At 44.6% G+C, this 14134-nt stretch overlaps 1 protein-coding gene across 1 annotated transcript; it reads left to right on the plus strand.

The window, feature by feature from the left end:
- The first annotated feature begins 1942 nt into the window (after window positions 1-1942).
- LOC143591057 (putative WRKY transcription factor 7) lies at window positions 1943-3626 on the plus strand. The gene is made up of 3 exons (XM_077071372.1): window positions 1943-2542; window positions 2991-3116; window positions 3231-3626. Exons 1-3 carry the CDS (start codon window positions 1953-1955, stop codon window positions 3388-3390), a joined length of 876 nt encoding a protein of 291 aa, XP_076927487.1. The 5' UTR covers window positions 1943-1952; the 3' UTR covers window positions 3391-3626.
- The last annotated feature ends 10508 nt before the right edge of the window (window positions 3627-14134 follow it).

Below are 14134 nucleotides of genomic sequence, written 5' to 3' on the forward strand. Positions count from 1 at the left end.
AAATTTAAAATTATATAATTTTAACTTTTAGTTTTTCCTCTTGTTATTCATTATGAGCATTGAAATTAATGTCATTTTGAACTCTTAATCAACTCTTAATTTTCAACAATTTTATTTCAATAATCTAACTACTAATTTTCCAATCCTTTATATTAAACTCCTTTAATCTCGATCTAAATATATAATAAGTTTGTCGATAGGGAAAGTGATAAGAAATTAAAGAAAATGAAGAATACTAATCACAAAAAATATGTTTTAGGTTGAGATATTCGTTGCTTAAATTGTTACCAAGTCCTTAGGTATTACTCATTTTCACAAATGAACTTTAAACAAATTGACTCGAAACACGAACACGACATGATGGCGTTAAAATACGAGTTGGTTTGGGTTCAACTATTCAACTGCCTAATCTAAATATCTTCAACGGACACGATTAACACACCCTTTCAAGTAGCATAATGCGAATTATAAACATATTGGTAACTTGCCCAAATGTCTGGTTTCATATGGAATATTTATCGTCTTGATCATGATGATCGCCTAAAGCCATTTCTTCATCCTTCTAAACTCATTAAATGAAATATGATGTTGGTAGTGAACAATATTAAAATCCTGGTATCTTTCTCTTGTGATAAGATTCATCATGAGATCACAACCAACATATATTAGGCATAACGATATAGATGTGGCCTAACAACCAAGATGGTATGCACTTATGCCTTCAAGTGTCTCTGTAGACGATTTTGTATTCATGTAGCGTGGGTATCTTGACTTCCAAGAAAATAACAAAACTGCAACTATGCGACTTTCAAGTAGGGGTGTGTATGGTTTGGTTTAAATCAGTTTTAGGCTAAAACTACCCAAATGAACCCAAATTGGTTGTGTTGAGAATTGACATGCCTTCATTCATTTTGCTTTTAATACTTTTGGATCCCTTGCCTCCGATGCTGCTACGCTTTTAAAAAGAGCTCAGCGGGTCGTGCACAGTAACTCAACGATGCCGAAGAACGATAACTTTGTTTTCAGTAAGATCGATTTTGTCATTCAAAGGGGGGGGGGGGGGGAGCGCAGCTTGTTGCCCGCTTACCAGCCTATATATTATAATTGGATCATTTATTTAGTTAAATGAATATCAACTATATACAAACTACCTGAATATGCTTTAAACAATAACACAATGTTCCATCTAGGGGCGTAGTTTTTAAGGCGGCGCAGGTATCCCAGTCACCACCGTTTTTTTGCTTCATAGGGTAAATTTTCGTAATTTCGTTAGAAACTTTTTATTTGTATTAAGCCCGGCCACCCCTTGGTGGATTCGGTCACTCCCGTGACTCAACCCAAGCTTCGCCTTGTTTCATCTTTTTATTTGTATTAAGCCCGGCCACCCCTTGGTGGATTCGGTCACTCCCGTGACTCAATCCAAGCTTCGCCTTGTTTCATCACACACAATCATATTTCAATATCAGGTTGTATACCCGTTCCAACCACCCGAATTCAAAAGGGACATGGGCTGCAACAGTGTTCCTGAATTACCCGGGATACCCGTGTAGATTTACCTGATACCGGCCCCACCCACATCCTTATGTAGAAAAGCTTCATATTCACGAATTTAAAAATAGCAAATAGTCACACTAGTAGGAATGTGGGATTAAAGGAATATGGACCAAACTAACTCAATATCTTGGAATTAGCTTTGTCGGAAATTAAAAAAGAAAAGGAAAACTTGGTTAAGAAAGTAAAAATAAACTAACGGGGTGGACCGTGGACTAACGTGGTTGGATCTTCCTCAAACCTACTTTTGACTAGGTAGAAGAATAATAAAAACGACATGTCTGTCTGTCTGTCTGTCACCCACTCTTTACTTTTTCTTTTCTTCTTCAAACTTCAATCCCCTTATTTTGACCACTTCTTAATACTAATTTCTTATTATTGGTAATTTCAATACGTCCACCATGTCTGATGAAAATGACGCCGTACAGGAAGCAGCTTCCGGCCTCGAAAGCGTACAGAAGCTCATACGTTTGCTTTCACAATCACAGTCACAACCACAGTTACCGGAGGATTATAAAGCTGTTGCTGACGTGGCGGTCACGAAGTTTAAATGTGTTATCTCATTGCTGGAACGACCAAAACGAGAACTCACCGGCCATGCACGCTTCCGACGTGGTCCTGTAACTTATGAAAATAATAATAATAAGTTAGTAGGAGCATTAATGAAGGACTATGAGCAAGACGATGTCGTTTTGGAGGAGGGTGAGAGTAAGGTTTATTGTCCAACACCTTTACAACAAATACCTTTTATTCCTCCGGTTACTGGAAATCAACACCTTTTGTTTCAGAGGAATAATTGTTTGACTAGAACGATTAGTTTCTCTAACTCTCCTGTGGTTTCTCGAGCCAGCTCGTTTGTATCGTCGTTGACAGGAGATTACAACGGGAAGCAATCGTTAGCCGATGGTAAAGCTCCGGCGTGTTCGTCGTCTTGTTTGAAAAGAAAGTGCTCGTCGGAAAATGGCGGCCGTTGTCACTGCTCGAAAAGAAGGTAAATAATCTATACCTGATAAATAAGTAACTGATTATTTTCCGGCTTCTTTTGTTACACAATGGGGAACTTTAATTAAACGAAGCAACCTAGTAAGACGTTAGGCGTCGAAAAATTGCAACAATCTTTTCAGTTTAAAGACTTAAAACAAGGATCTATGTTTATCTATAGAAACATCAAAGATTTAACGTTTTCAATAACCTTGCCTATCAGAATATTATTTCCTATTTTTGTTTCACCTTCTTAAGTGTAGAAACTTATACGCTAATTATAATATCTTATCTTATATCGTTTTATAATTACTAAATCTTTATTACTTACTATTTTACATTTTTTTTATTTAACATGTGTTGTAACCTAGTAAATTAATACGAGTAATTAAACAACTATCAATTAATCCCAACTTCTTCCATAATTCAAGTTCATATTTAATTCACTTGTCTTGTAGAAAACTGAGATTGAAGAGAGTAATTAGGGTTAAGGCAATTAGCCCAAAGCTTGCCGATATTCCGCCGGACGATTATTCATGGCGAAAGTATGGGCAGAAACCAATCAAAGGATCTCCTCATCCGAGGTAAAATTACTAAACGAATTAACTGAATTGAAACTTGAAATCGGTTTCATCATGAATAATTAATGAAATCCGTTATGAACTCATGATATCTAATTTGTTCACCCAAATCGACAGAGGATACTACAAGTGTAGTAGTGTGAGAGGTTGTCCGGCTCGAAAACATGTAGAGCGAGCATTAGATGATCCAAGCATGTTGATCGTTACCTACGAAGGAGATCATAATCATGCGCAATCTGGTGCAAAAACTTCTGAGGTCATATTGGAATCATCTTAATTTCAACAGACATTAATCTATTTTTCTTCATTTTTTTTTACTTAATTAGATTTAAAAAAACGTAATTAATTATTAATACTTGATTAGGAGTTGTTTGAATTTCCATGCAAAATCAAAAAGACTTGGAATCAATTCCATATCTTGGCTTTGAAAGTTCAAAAATCAAAATTTACTTGATTGTGTTTTATTAATTAATAATTTGATTTGTTAAATGCTGTGATACAAAAACAATGATTACTTAAGTTGGTTGTGGTTTGCTATCTAGTAGATGTTACTTTTAGGCTTAAGATTTAATTATCAATGACTATTTTTTTCTAAAGATATTAAAGATAATTAAAAGGTATAAAAATATTTGTTTAGTGATAAAAGAGGAAGTGGGTTGTCGTTGACAAAAGTGGAAGTTGAGAATTTGGAGGGAGGTGGATGGGGTGTGTATGTCACGTGCTCTTGATTTCCATCATTTTTATTCAAAGTTAAAGTTCTACTCTCTTGATTGGCGCACAAGAAATGTTCCATAAACAAATCCCAATGGTTCAAATTGAAGTTTGCAAAACGTCCATAAACGCTGACTTTCTTATTTGACATAACCTGGTTAAATTCACAACATTATGATATACTCGTATTTTATTCAGAGAAAACTCTCGCTTAAGGTCAACGCCCGTGACCACTCGTGCGAAGGCACCACATTGCAGTTCTATAAAACTCGTTCAGTTCATGGATCTAGCTAGTGAATGTCACTTACTTTGCTAGAATCGAACCTTGGTCACATTGAACATCCGGTTAACTTCACTATCAGCTCATATGCGTTAATAAACATTCATTATAGAACAATACACAATGAATATTAATTAAGTGTAATTAAAAATAAACATAATTAAATCATATTTTAAATATCATAAAGATGATTAACATATTCATTAACTTTCTTTTAACAATTGGATTATGTTAAAACATAAACTAGACCAACAAGAGACTAGTCTAGGTAGAACAAATACACCCAATTCAGGGAGGACTACATACCGGGTTTGAGTTCACGAGAACCCGCTATCAAGGGAAGCTTCCTTAGGGGGTGCTCCCTTCTCTCCCGAGCATTTTTTATTCAGTAGTGTAAATTACGTGTTTTCATTTAAATATTTTCATACATATTGTGTCTGGCCTTCCTTCGTTTATTAATTTTATTTATACATATTGAGTTCAACACCCTCTATATTTTCGTTCAAGCTTCGCCACTGCGGCCAATGAATTTTAGATTTTATATAGAATACCTATATAAAATATAAGAGTGAGCTCACGTATAAATAATGAGTGAACTAGACAAAGTGGAACCACGGTCCATTGATAAACAACTTGCCATACTTTTGTGAGAACATGAGTTTGATTCCCTCTTTCAGCAGGTTTTTGTGTTTTTTTTTCTTTTTCTTACATATTTAGGGTCATGTATATGATAGCTGATGTCATAGTTTCTTATGTAAATTTATTTCTAAGTATATATTAAAGTTAAACATTTTACTATAATCAAACATATATATAGATTACGAATTGATAATAAAGTTTTGCTGAAGAGGTAGGTCCCAGCAGAGCCCAGTTGAACCCGCAAGACTCACCTCAAAGAGAGACGTCTGCGCAGTTGAACCCGCAAGACTCACCTTCAACAGGGACGTCTGCGCAAAGGCTAAACTCGCAAGACTCACCTTGAAGAGACGTCTGCGCAGAAACCAACTGGATCCGCAGGACCCACCATGCTCAGAGACGTGACGTCCTTACGCGCAGTACGCAAGCTGTTCCCGCAGGAAAAGCCTCCCAATGGTCGACGTACTCCGCCTGTTCCCGCAGAAACGGATACTAGCCATCAGGGAAGGCTACCCGCGCAGCAAGGCTACACGCACAAGGCACTTAACTCTTAAATAATTCAGTAATGTCACCTGAAGAAGGAGTGAGCAAGCCGGGAACACTCCCGCACAAAGCCGGGAACACTCCCGCACAAATGAGCCAGTCCGTACGATACTGGAGGATCTTTTACTGTACCTGACGAGGTATGGACAAAAGATCTGACCAAAGATACGACAGCTCACTGACAACAGTGTGACGAGCAGCACGCTCTTGTACTGTATGTAACTATCAGTCGCTGCCTACTCACCAACCTGTCGGAGGACGTGCATAGCCTGCAGTTGGTGGAACAGGAATAGTACACAGCCGGCCTGGTCACTATCAGCCGCTGCCTACCCACCAACCAGCATGGCACGTGCGTAACCCACAGTTGGCAGAACAGGAATACTATTCAGCCGGCTGTACCTGCTTGGAAACCTACCTTCGGCTATAAATACTCCAACACCTTGAAATGGTAGGGACACATTACATTACATTACATTACCTTATCACATTTTATCTTTTCTAGCAGTCTCTTAATATACACTTATATTCAAGAGCAATCTAGTCTGATTCTCACGCCGGAGGGTGGTCACAAGGAGGTACCCCCCCCCCTTCTAAGTGACGAGCTCACGGTGTCTGTTTTGCAGGTCACCAGAAGACCCATCTTTGCCGGACATAACCCCTCGTGGGAAACATCTATTTAACCCCCAGATTATCCGTAATCTGCCCGGGGTCGATTAGTGTTTCTTCATTGGCGCCATCCGTGCATAAAAGCTAGAACTAATTCTCACAGTTTTTTCAAAACCTCCGAAAAGATGGTTAACGTCACTCCGGTCCCCAGGCCAGGGAGTAACCAAGAAACCCCGGTAACCACAACCCCAGCTACTGGGGGGAACACCGGCGAATACACACATTTTACGAACACTACCCCGGTTACCCAAGCCGGGGCAAGTGCGGTAAATTTTACGAACACTACCCCGGTTACCCGAGCCGGGACAAGTGCAGTAAACAATCCTCCCCTGGGATTCATTGATACCCAGGTGGAAAGACAACAGACGAGGCCCCCCCGCCAAACACTTGAACAAGTTAAAGCGTGGGCGAAAAAACGTCAAAGGGAATTCCAAGCTGAGTTGGATGAACGCTTACGTTCACTCCAACAGGCTGACGAATTCGGAAGCACTCAACAGCTCAACATGAGCAATGAGTGCGAGTACTTGGACGATGATTCGGAGCAATCCGACACCGACGTAAACCCTCGCCATAAGGCGAAAGGGAAGCGTAAGGAAACGGACTTCCAACCAAGGAATTTTGGAGAAACCTTCAAACCAAAAAACGTGGGTGGAAACCCACGTGACTTCTCTAAAACCTTCAGACCAACCGCTGCAAATGCAGGAACCTCCAAGTTTGCAAGGGACATTGCGGAAGCAATCGCCCCAAGAAGTGCCAAACAGATGTCAAACATCGGCACCTATGATGGTATATCCGACCCAGACGATCATTTGAACAGATTCATAGCGGGGGCAACTGTCAGCAACTGGACGGAACCCACGTGGTGTTATATGTTCCAGATGACGTTGGTCGGAGCAGCCAGAGCGTGGTTCGACCGTCTACCGGTCCACCACATCTACGATTGGGCAGACTTCCAACAGAAGTTCAGCCAACACTTCAGTCAACAAAGAAAGTACACTGAAGAGCAATGGACAATCCTCAACTGCATCCGAGAGGAAGATGAGTCTTTGCTAGACTTCATCACTCGCTTCAACTCAAAGAAGCTAAGTCTGGGTAATATTAGCGAAGATCTTGTTCGCGCTGCTTTCATCCAGGGCACAAAAGACCCAGAGCTCATCCGCACCTTAACGGGTAAAGATGGCATGCCATCCACATGGGATGCCATCATGACAGCAGCTAAACGCTTCGCGGAAACGAAAAAGCAACTGGGTAGAGATCTTCCCCAGAACACAAACCTCTACACCCAGAAAACAAGAGAAACAATGTCCTTACCGCCCGATTAAACAAAAAGAGGAAGCTAGGCATTTTGCAGTCAAGGGTAAACTTTGACACCTCATCCGGCTCGCACCCTCGGTTAGGCGGAAAGGATAACATGCAGTCGTCGAACCGGAATTCCAGATGGACGCCACTCACCAAAAGCGTCACCGAGATATTCGACACCGACAGGCTCTCATGGCCAAAGGCTCCAATAATCCGAGAGCGTCACAAAGCTGATCAGAGCAAATTCTGTGACTTCCACAGGACAAGATGCCACAACACCGAGGAATGCGTAGACTTGAAGGACATCGTCGAAGCATTTATCAGAGATGGGACGCTGACGCACCTCGTGGCGTAATGAGCGCAGAGCAGGCTAATGCGTGTAGAACCCCAGTTGGGGAAAACACGAATAAAACTGCAGCTTCAATGTCGGAGACTACATACTGCGTAAACAACGAGATTCTGAACCAAGTGCATATCGGCTCGAAAGGCTCGATGACACTCCCAAGAACATGGAAGGGAGCTCAATTACACAGTCTGCATGTAGATCAATTCCAAACTTGTAAAAGAAAAGGCCCAGAGCCACTTCTAATGGAAATGATTCTCCTTATCACATTGATGCTGATGGTCTTACATTTATACTTAATGAACTTTCCACACTGATGCCGGTTTTCACCGCATAAATAAGTGTGAAGAGAAGTCATTGCGTGTGGAAGGCGGCAAAACCCGCATAAACACAAAAAACGGCAAGAATTTCTAAGGAAAAGATGAGGAAAACCTTCACGCAGGTCAGTCATAGGTAAAGTTTGGTCATCCTACTAAATGCAAGTGACGGTCTTACCCGCACAATCATGATAGAGGAAACTGAACATTAACCTATTGACAACCGCGCGTCGAAAGGTTAACTTATTCAGAACACTTAGAAAATCTCTTAAGGAAAAAATGAGGAAAACCTCCACGCAGGTCAGATATAGGTAAAGTTTAGCCATCATGCTAAGTGAAAGTGACGGTCTTACCCGCACAATCACGAAAGAGGAAGCAAAACTTTAACCTATTATCTACCACGTTGAAAGGTTAACTTATCCAAAGTACTTAAGAAATTGCTAAGTTAAACTAAAGTATGCACAAGCGAATCATATATTGTTTATGCGGCAAAACAAGTGCCAAATTAAACTATAATATGCATGAGCAAGTCGTATAACGTTTATAAAGCAAGAGTGACAGTCCTACCCGCACAAAAGATTTACATTCCATATAAATTCAAGTATTACAAGAATGGCCGGGTATCTACCCGCCTACAAGAGTGTAAATCTATACAAAAACATAAACCTATCCTAACAGTGGAAAGGGATCTAAAGGTTCAAGCTTCAGGACCACTTCCTCCAAACCCACTTGTACCCGCACCATCACTTGGCTGTGGCGGTTCAAGGAAGGTCTTGAGAATAGTTAACCCATCATCAGCAGCAGCAACTTCGTTCACCTTCTCCACCACTGGATGCGGGAAGGCAGCATACTGGTTCACTGCTTGGTCATATACAGCTTCGGTATCCACATCATATAAAGGGAAGTTGGAAGGCGGGATGCCCTTCTCAACGAACCCTAGACCAAGCAGGAAGCCAGCCTTTTCCCCATCCTCATGAGAAGCGTTGAGGGCTGCGCTCATGGCATCGTCATATGATGTGTCCGTTAAGACCCGATGCACAACCTACAAAACAAAAATACAAGTATCAAAACCTTTTCTAAGTACAAAGAAAAGCGCAAAGATATTATGAAGCTATGCATACCTACGACAACGCTTCTCGTAGAAGCCATTCCTTGGTAACCAGAGCCTCCTGAAGGGCAGCTTGAGCTTCATTACGGGCGCGTTCGGCTTCGTTCTTTGTAAGGTTGGCAAGCAACACATCTTTGGCTGCAGCCTCTTCGACGCCCTTTAGCTTACGCTCAGTGTGGTCAAGCACCCCCCTCTGGTCCAAGACCTCTTGGAGCTTCTTGGCATCTTCCATGGCCAAGGCATCATGAGCCTGCTGGAGCCTCTCTAATTTGGCTTTGAGCTCTTCATTCTCAGTGCGTAGAGGCTCAGCAACAGCTTCAATCTTGGTGGCCCTCTCAGTTGCGTTCCGTGCAGTTTCCTTAGCCAACCGAAGCTGTTCATTAACAGCTTGGGTAGCCTTGGAACGGGCCTCGAGACGGGCCTGAACTTCAACCTCGAGGGCCTTGAAGGCCTTCTCCTTCTCCGCAGCAACGGCGGAGAGTCTCCTGTTCTCCTCCCGGATAGCCCGCGCCTGAGCTACTTCTTGGATACGAGCCGCCTTTAACTTGTCGTTTTCACGACAAAGCAGCTCGACGCGCGGCTGCATCCGAGCATGGAGAATTCGAAGCTCGTTTGTCAGCCTACCCTCTTGGTAGCTCAACATAGCTCCTCCCAGTGCACCACTGGGGGCGGCGTGGCGCGCCCACTCGACGCAATCCACAGCCGTCCGAAGGGTGGTTCCCCGGCGGATGTTCCACCGTGGAACAAACACCTCATTCGAATCCGACACTGCAAAAACAAAAAGCAGTTAGGAAAAGATGATAAAAAACAAAAATATATATAAAAAGGCCAAAATAACCCTACGCACCTGTAGGGTCGACAACAGGCCGGTAGCCGTCGAACCCATCACTTGAGCCTAATGGATATCCATCCAAGAGGTCAGGCAGATGGGAAGGAGGCAGAGATTGGCTAGAGGCCCCAAACATACCTGCTGAACCGGCCGGGGGCGAAGTAGTCGCCGGTGCCGGAGGCACGGTTGAAGCCGCCGCGGTAGAGACCACCGGTGGTGATCTCACTAGAAGTGAACTCACAACCGTGGCCACCGCTGCGGACGAACCCGCAGAAAAACTCACCGCCGGCTCAGTGAAGGACGCAGTGAATATGGCACTGACAGCCGGCGGAGACGTCACAATTGGAACAGTCGCCTCAATCGGATGAGCAACTGAACCAATGCTGCAAACAGGCGCAGCAGCCTGGGTCATCGCCTCGGGTAGGTTGACCAAACCTACCATCATGGGTCCAGAGCTGCTCCTCCCCGCATCACCTTGGAATGCGGTAGCATCCACGCCTGCATGAAGACAAGATATTAAAAACAATGGCGGAAAGAAATTGCGGGTAAGATTAATTTATACTTACGAGTTCTCTTCAACTTGAAGGTTCTGACCGGCGGGGACGAACCCGACGGAGCCGGCCTCTTCACGCCGGTCACCGTCGTAGAACTTGGTAGCGCGGGAGTGGCAACTGTCTCAACCTCCGAGACAGTTGTCTCACCACCACCAGGGTTCCCCGCCACCTCCTCGCTTTCGGTCTCTGAGTCAGACCGATTCACCGGATCGGCAGTAGAGGCAATCTTCGCCTTACCCTTCGCGCCAGCAGCCTTCTTCTTCCGCGTGAAGAAAGGACCATCTGCGGATTCCTCATCAGAAGATGACAAAATTAGAGGAATTCCAGCAGAGGTTTGAGCATTCACAGGGCGAGGGTTAAATAACTCCTTACCTGGCCGCGTGGCGCTCATGATCGGGTGGCCTGGCGGGTAGACCTCCACAAACCGATCCGCCGTTTGCTCCAAGATGGGCAACTCGTTCTCATCAAGAGCACGGGTACCCATCCGAGCGGGACCACCAGCTTCCCGCGGATACAGGAGCGACTGTAAGTCGTTTCCCTCTGAAAACCAAAAGAAAAAACGGTTAGAACAAAAACCCTAAATTAACGGATAATATGAAGCATACCGTAAGGGACAGAGTTCAAACCGTATTCGAGGACGATGGGAATCTGTGACGCCTCCTTCCACACCCGGCTCATCCCGAGCATCACCATCCCGGACTCCGCAAAGCGGTAAACCGGAGACTGGATCCGGGAAACCTTGGAGAACCATTCCGCCTCCTGGTAGTTGGAGGCGTGAAGGTTCGGGAGAGCTCTCCCGTTCTTGAACGTCATCGCTATGGGGACGACGCGAGCGGAGATATAGAAGAACTCCCGCTTCCAAGATCGAAGACTGCGCTCGGTAGCGCAGATCTTCAAACCCTTGATCCGATTGACCAAGGTATACCACCCCTGGATGCACCTCCAGGAATAGAAGGTCATCAGGCGGTCAACATAGGCTCCACACCCAGAATGAGACACACCCACTCGAAATGGCGGATCTTGGCGATCGCCATTGGGTGTACCTCAGTCAGATGCCCACCGTGTCTCTCCAGAACACGGTATACAAACTTTGTCAATGGGAACCTGAGATTCCCATAGACGAAGAATGCAGCGTACACCCCTATCTTGCCCTTGGGGGCATCGTACACCGTCAGATGAGGTGCAGGAAACTCAGGCTCGAAAGGCTCGAGCATGAACTTCCAGACGACGTACTGATAAAGGTCGACCGGAAGAGCACACTGGCACTCGCCAGCAGTACTCTTGTCATCCTTGTCCGACGTGGACGACGGATTCTCGAAGTATACATCGGACTCCTCGACAGTAACCTCAGGATCATGAGAAGACATGTTTGGGATGTAAACAAGAACGATTTCAGGAGAATGCTCGACAGAAAAGTTAGAGTATTCGCCGGAAATCGTTTAGAGGAAGAAGAGAGGTGAAACTGTGAGTTGAGATGCAACCTCTCCTCCCTTTATATACTCATCGCAATGAATGCGATGAATTTAATGCGGAAGAGAGAGGAAAACGCTGGTGCAATGAAACTATGACACGTGGAAAAAGCAAGCTGGCAACAGCTGTTGACAGGACGCGTGCCGTAAACTTCGCGGCCACGCGCCCGAAAACTCGCGCCCACGCGCCTGAAATAGCGTCTGGAATGACCATATACTGTCACGTCGTCATAACTTCCTGCACGTCCTGACACTGTCAGAAGAAACCGTCGGACGACGTTTCAACAGTTTGGACTGTTCTTATCCTTTCACCAACTCTTCGAATTTCAAAAAGATTCAAAAAGATTCAAAAGTAAGCGGGAATATACCCCTTACCTTGGCAACCAAGTAACTATAAGACAGGTGCGAGTACAGTGTTAAGGCAAAACCATTCACATACTTAGCACCTGCAGGGAATTGAAGCCAGGAATACCTTGGAAGTAAAGTAACTATAAGACGAGTGCGGGTACAGTGTCAAGGCGAAACCCTTCACATACCTAGCACTCCGCAGGGAATTGAAACCAAGAAGGATCTTCTGGGCCATGCTTGCGGAAACGGGAATAACATCCCCGCATAGCGGGAACGTCGAAAACTAGATTGTTTGAAGCTCCAAGATGGAATTGGTGGTTTTAACATAATTGATCACTATGTTCAAAACTACCAAAACCTCATGGAGAATCTATACAAGTGGAACTCAACGCTCCTGACTTGCAAGGAGGTTACAGACCTACCCGCATCATACCCAAAGATCAAGCAGAAAAGTCGGGAATTTCTGCACGTGACATTAGGACTTCCGTGGGAAGAATCCCCATGGAAAACCTTAAAACTAAACCCTTTTCAAAACCCTTTGCTTAAGTCCAAAAGTTCACCTCACTTATTAACAATTCATGAGAAGAACATTGGACTGGGGGGACTTGAAGAGGTAGGTCCCAGCAGAGCCCAGTTGGACCCGCAAGACTCACCTCAAAGAGGGACGTCTGCGCAGTTGAACCCGCAAGACTCACCTTCAACAGGGACGTCTGCGCAAAGGCTAAACTCGCCAGACTCACCTTGAAGAGACGTCTGCGCAGAAACCAACTGGATCCGCAGGACCCACCATGCTCAGAGACGTGACGTCCTTACGCGCAGTACGCAAGCTGTTCCCGCAGGAAAAGCCTCCCAATGGTCGACGTACTCCGCCTGTTCCCGCAGAAACGGATACTAGCCATCAGGGAAGGCTACCCGCGCAGCAAGGCTACACGCACAAGGCACTTAACTCTTAAATAATTCAGTAATGTCACCTGAAGAAGGAGTGAGCAAGCCGTGAACACTCCCGCACAAAGCCTGGAACACTCCCGCACAAATGAGCCAGTCCGTACGATACTGGAGGATCTTTTACTGTACCTGACGAGGTATGGACAAAAGATCTGACCAAAGATACGACAGCTCACTGACAACAGTGTGACGAGCAGCACGCTCTTGTACTGTATGTTACTATCAGCCGCTGCCTACTCACCAACCTGTCGGATGACGTGCATAGCCTGCAGTTGGTGGAACAGGAATAGTACACAGCCGGCCTGGTCACTATCAGCCGCTGCCTACACACCAACCACCAGCATGGCACGTGCGTAGCCCACAGTTGGCAGAACAGGAATACTATTCAGCCGGCTGTACCTGCTTGGAAACCTACCTTCGGCTATAAATACTCCAACACCTTGAAATGGTAGGGACACATTACATTACATTACATTACATTACATTACCTTATCATATCTTATCTTTTCTAGTAATCTCTTAATATACACTTATATTCAAGAGCAATCTAGTCTGATTCTCACGCCGGAGGGTGGTCACAAGGAGGTACCCCCCCCCCCTTCTAAGTGACGAGCTCACGGTGTCTGTTTTGCAGGTCACCAGAAGAACCATCTTTGCCGGACATAACCCCTCATGGGAAACATCTATTTAACCCCCACCCTCGGGTGGGCAAAAGTGAAATTGCACTAATTTTGACGTTATTTTACTAATCTCGTGAAAATAACGTTAAAAGTGACGGACGGTTAATCAGGCATCATGTAGTGGCGTTGATAGCCGAAAGACAAGGGTACATGCACCGATCAGCCGGTGTCCCGATGATTGAGTGCTATGTGCCTTATGTCCAACGCTTGATGCAAAACTATTATCGAGCCGGGGGTCTCACCGAAAGCAGCCTCTCTATCCTTATAGGGTAGAGGTAAGGCTGTCTACATCT

Source organism: Bidens hawaiensis, unplaced genomic scaffold (genome assembly GCF_021521415.1).
Source record: "Bidens hawaiensis isolate Kalapana, Puna unplaced genomic scaffold, B.hawaiensis_p1.1 tig00039163_1, whole genome shotgun sequence".
NCBI classification, from domain to species: domain Eukaryota; kingdom Viridiplantae; phylum Streptophyta; class Magnoliopsida; order Asterales; family Asteraceae; genus Bidens; species Bidens hawaiensis.

Bases quoted from the DNA above. Each gene is read 5' to 3' on its own strand.
- LOC143591057 (XM_077071372.1), top strand. From the start codon at position 1,953: ATGTCTGATGAAAATGACGCCGTACAGGAAGCAGCTTCCGGCCTCGAA. The intron at 2,543-2,990 runs GTAAATAATCTA...CTTGTCTTGTAG, and splicing joins TGTCACTGCTCGAAAAGAAG to AAAACTGAGATTGAAGAGAG. The intron at 3,117-3,230 runs GTAAAATTACTA...CCAAATCGACAG, and splicing joins AAAGGATCTCCTCATCCGAG to AGGATACTACAAGTGTAGTA.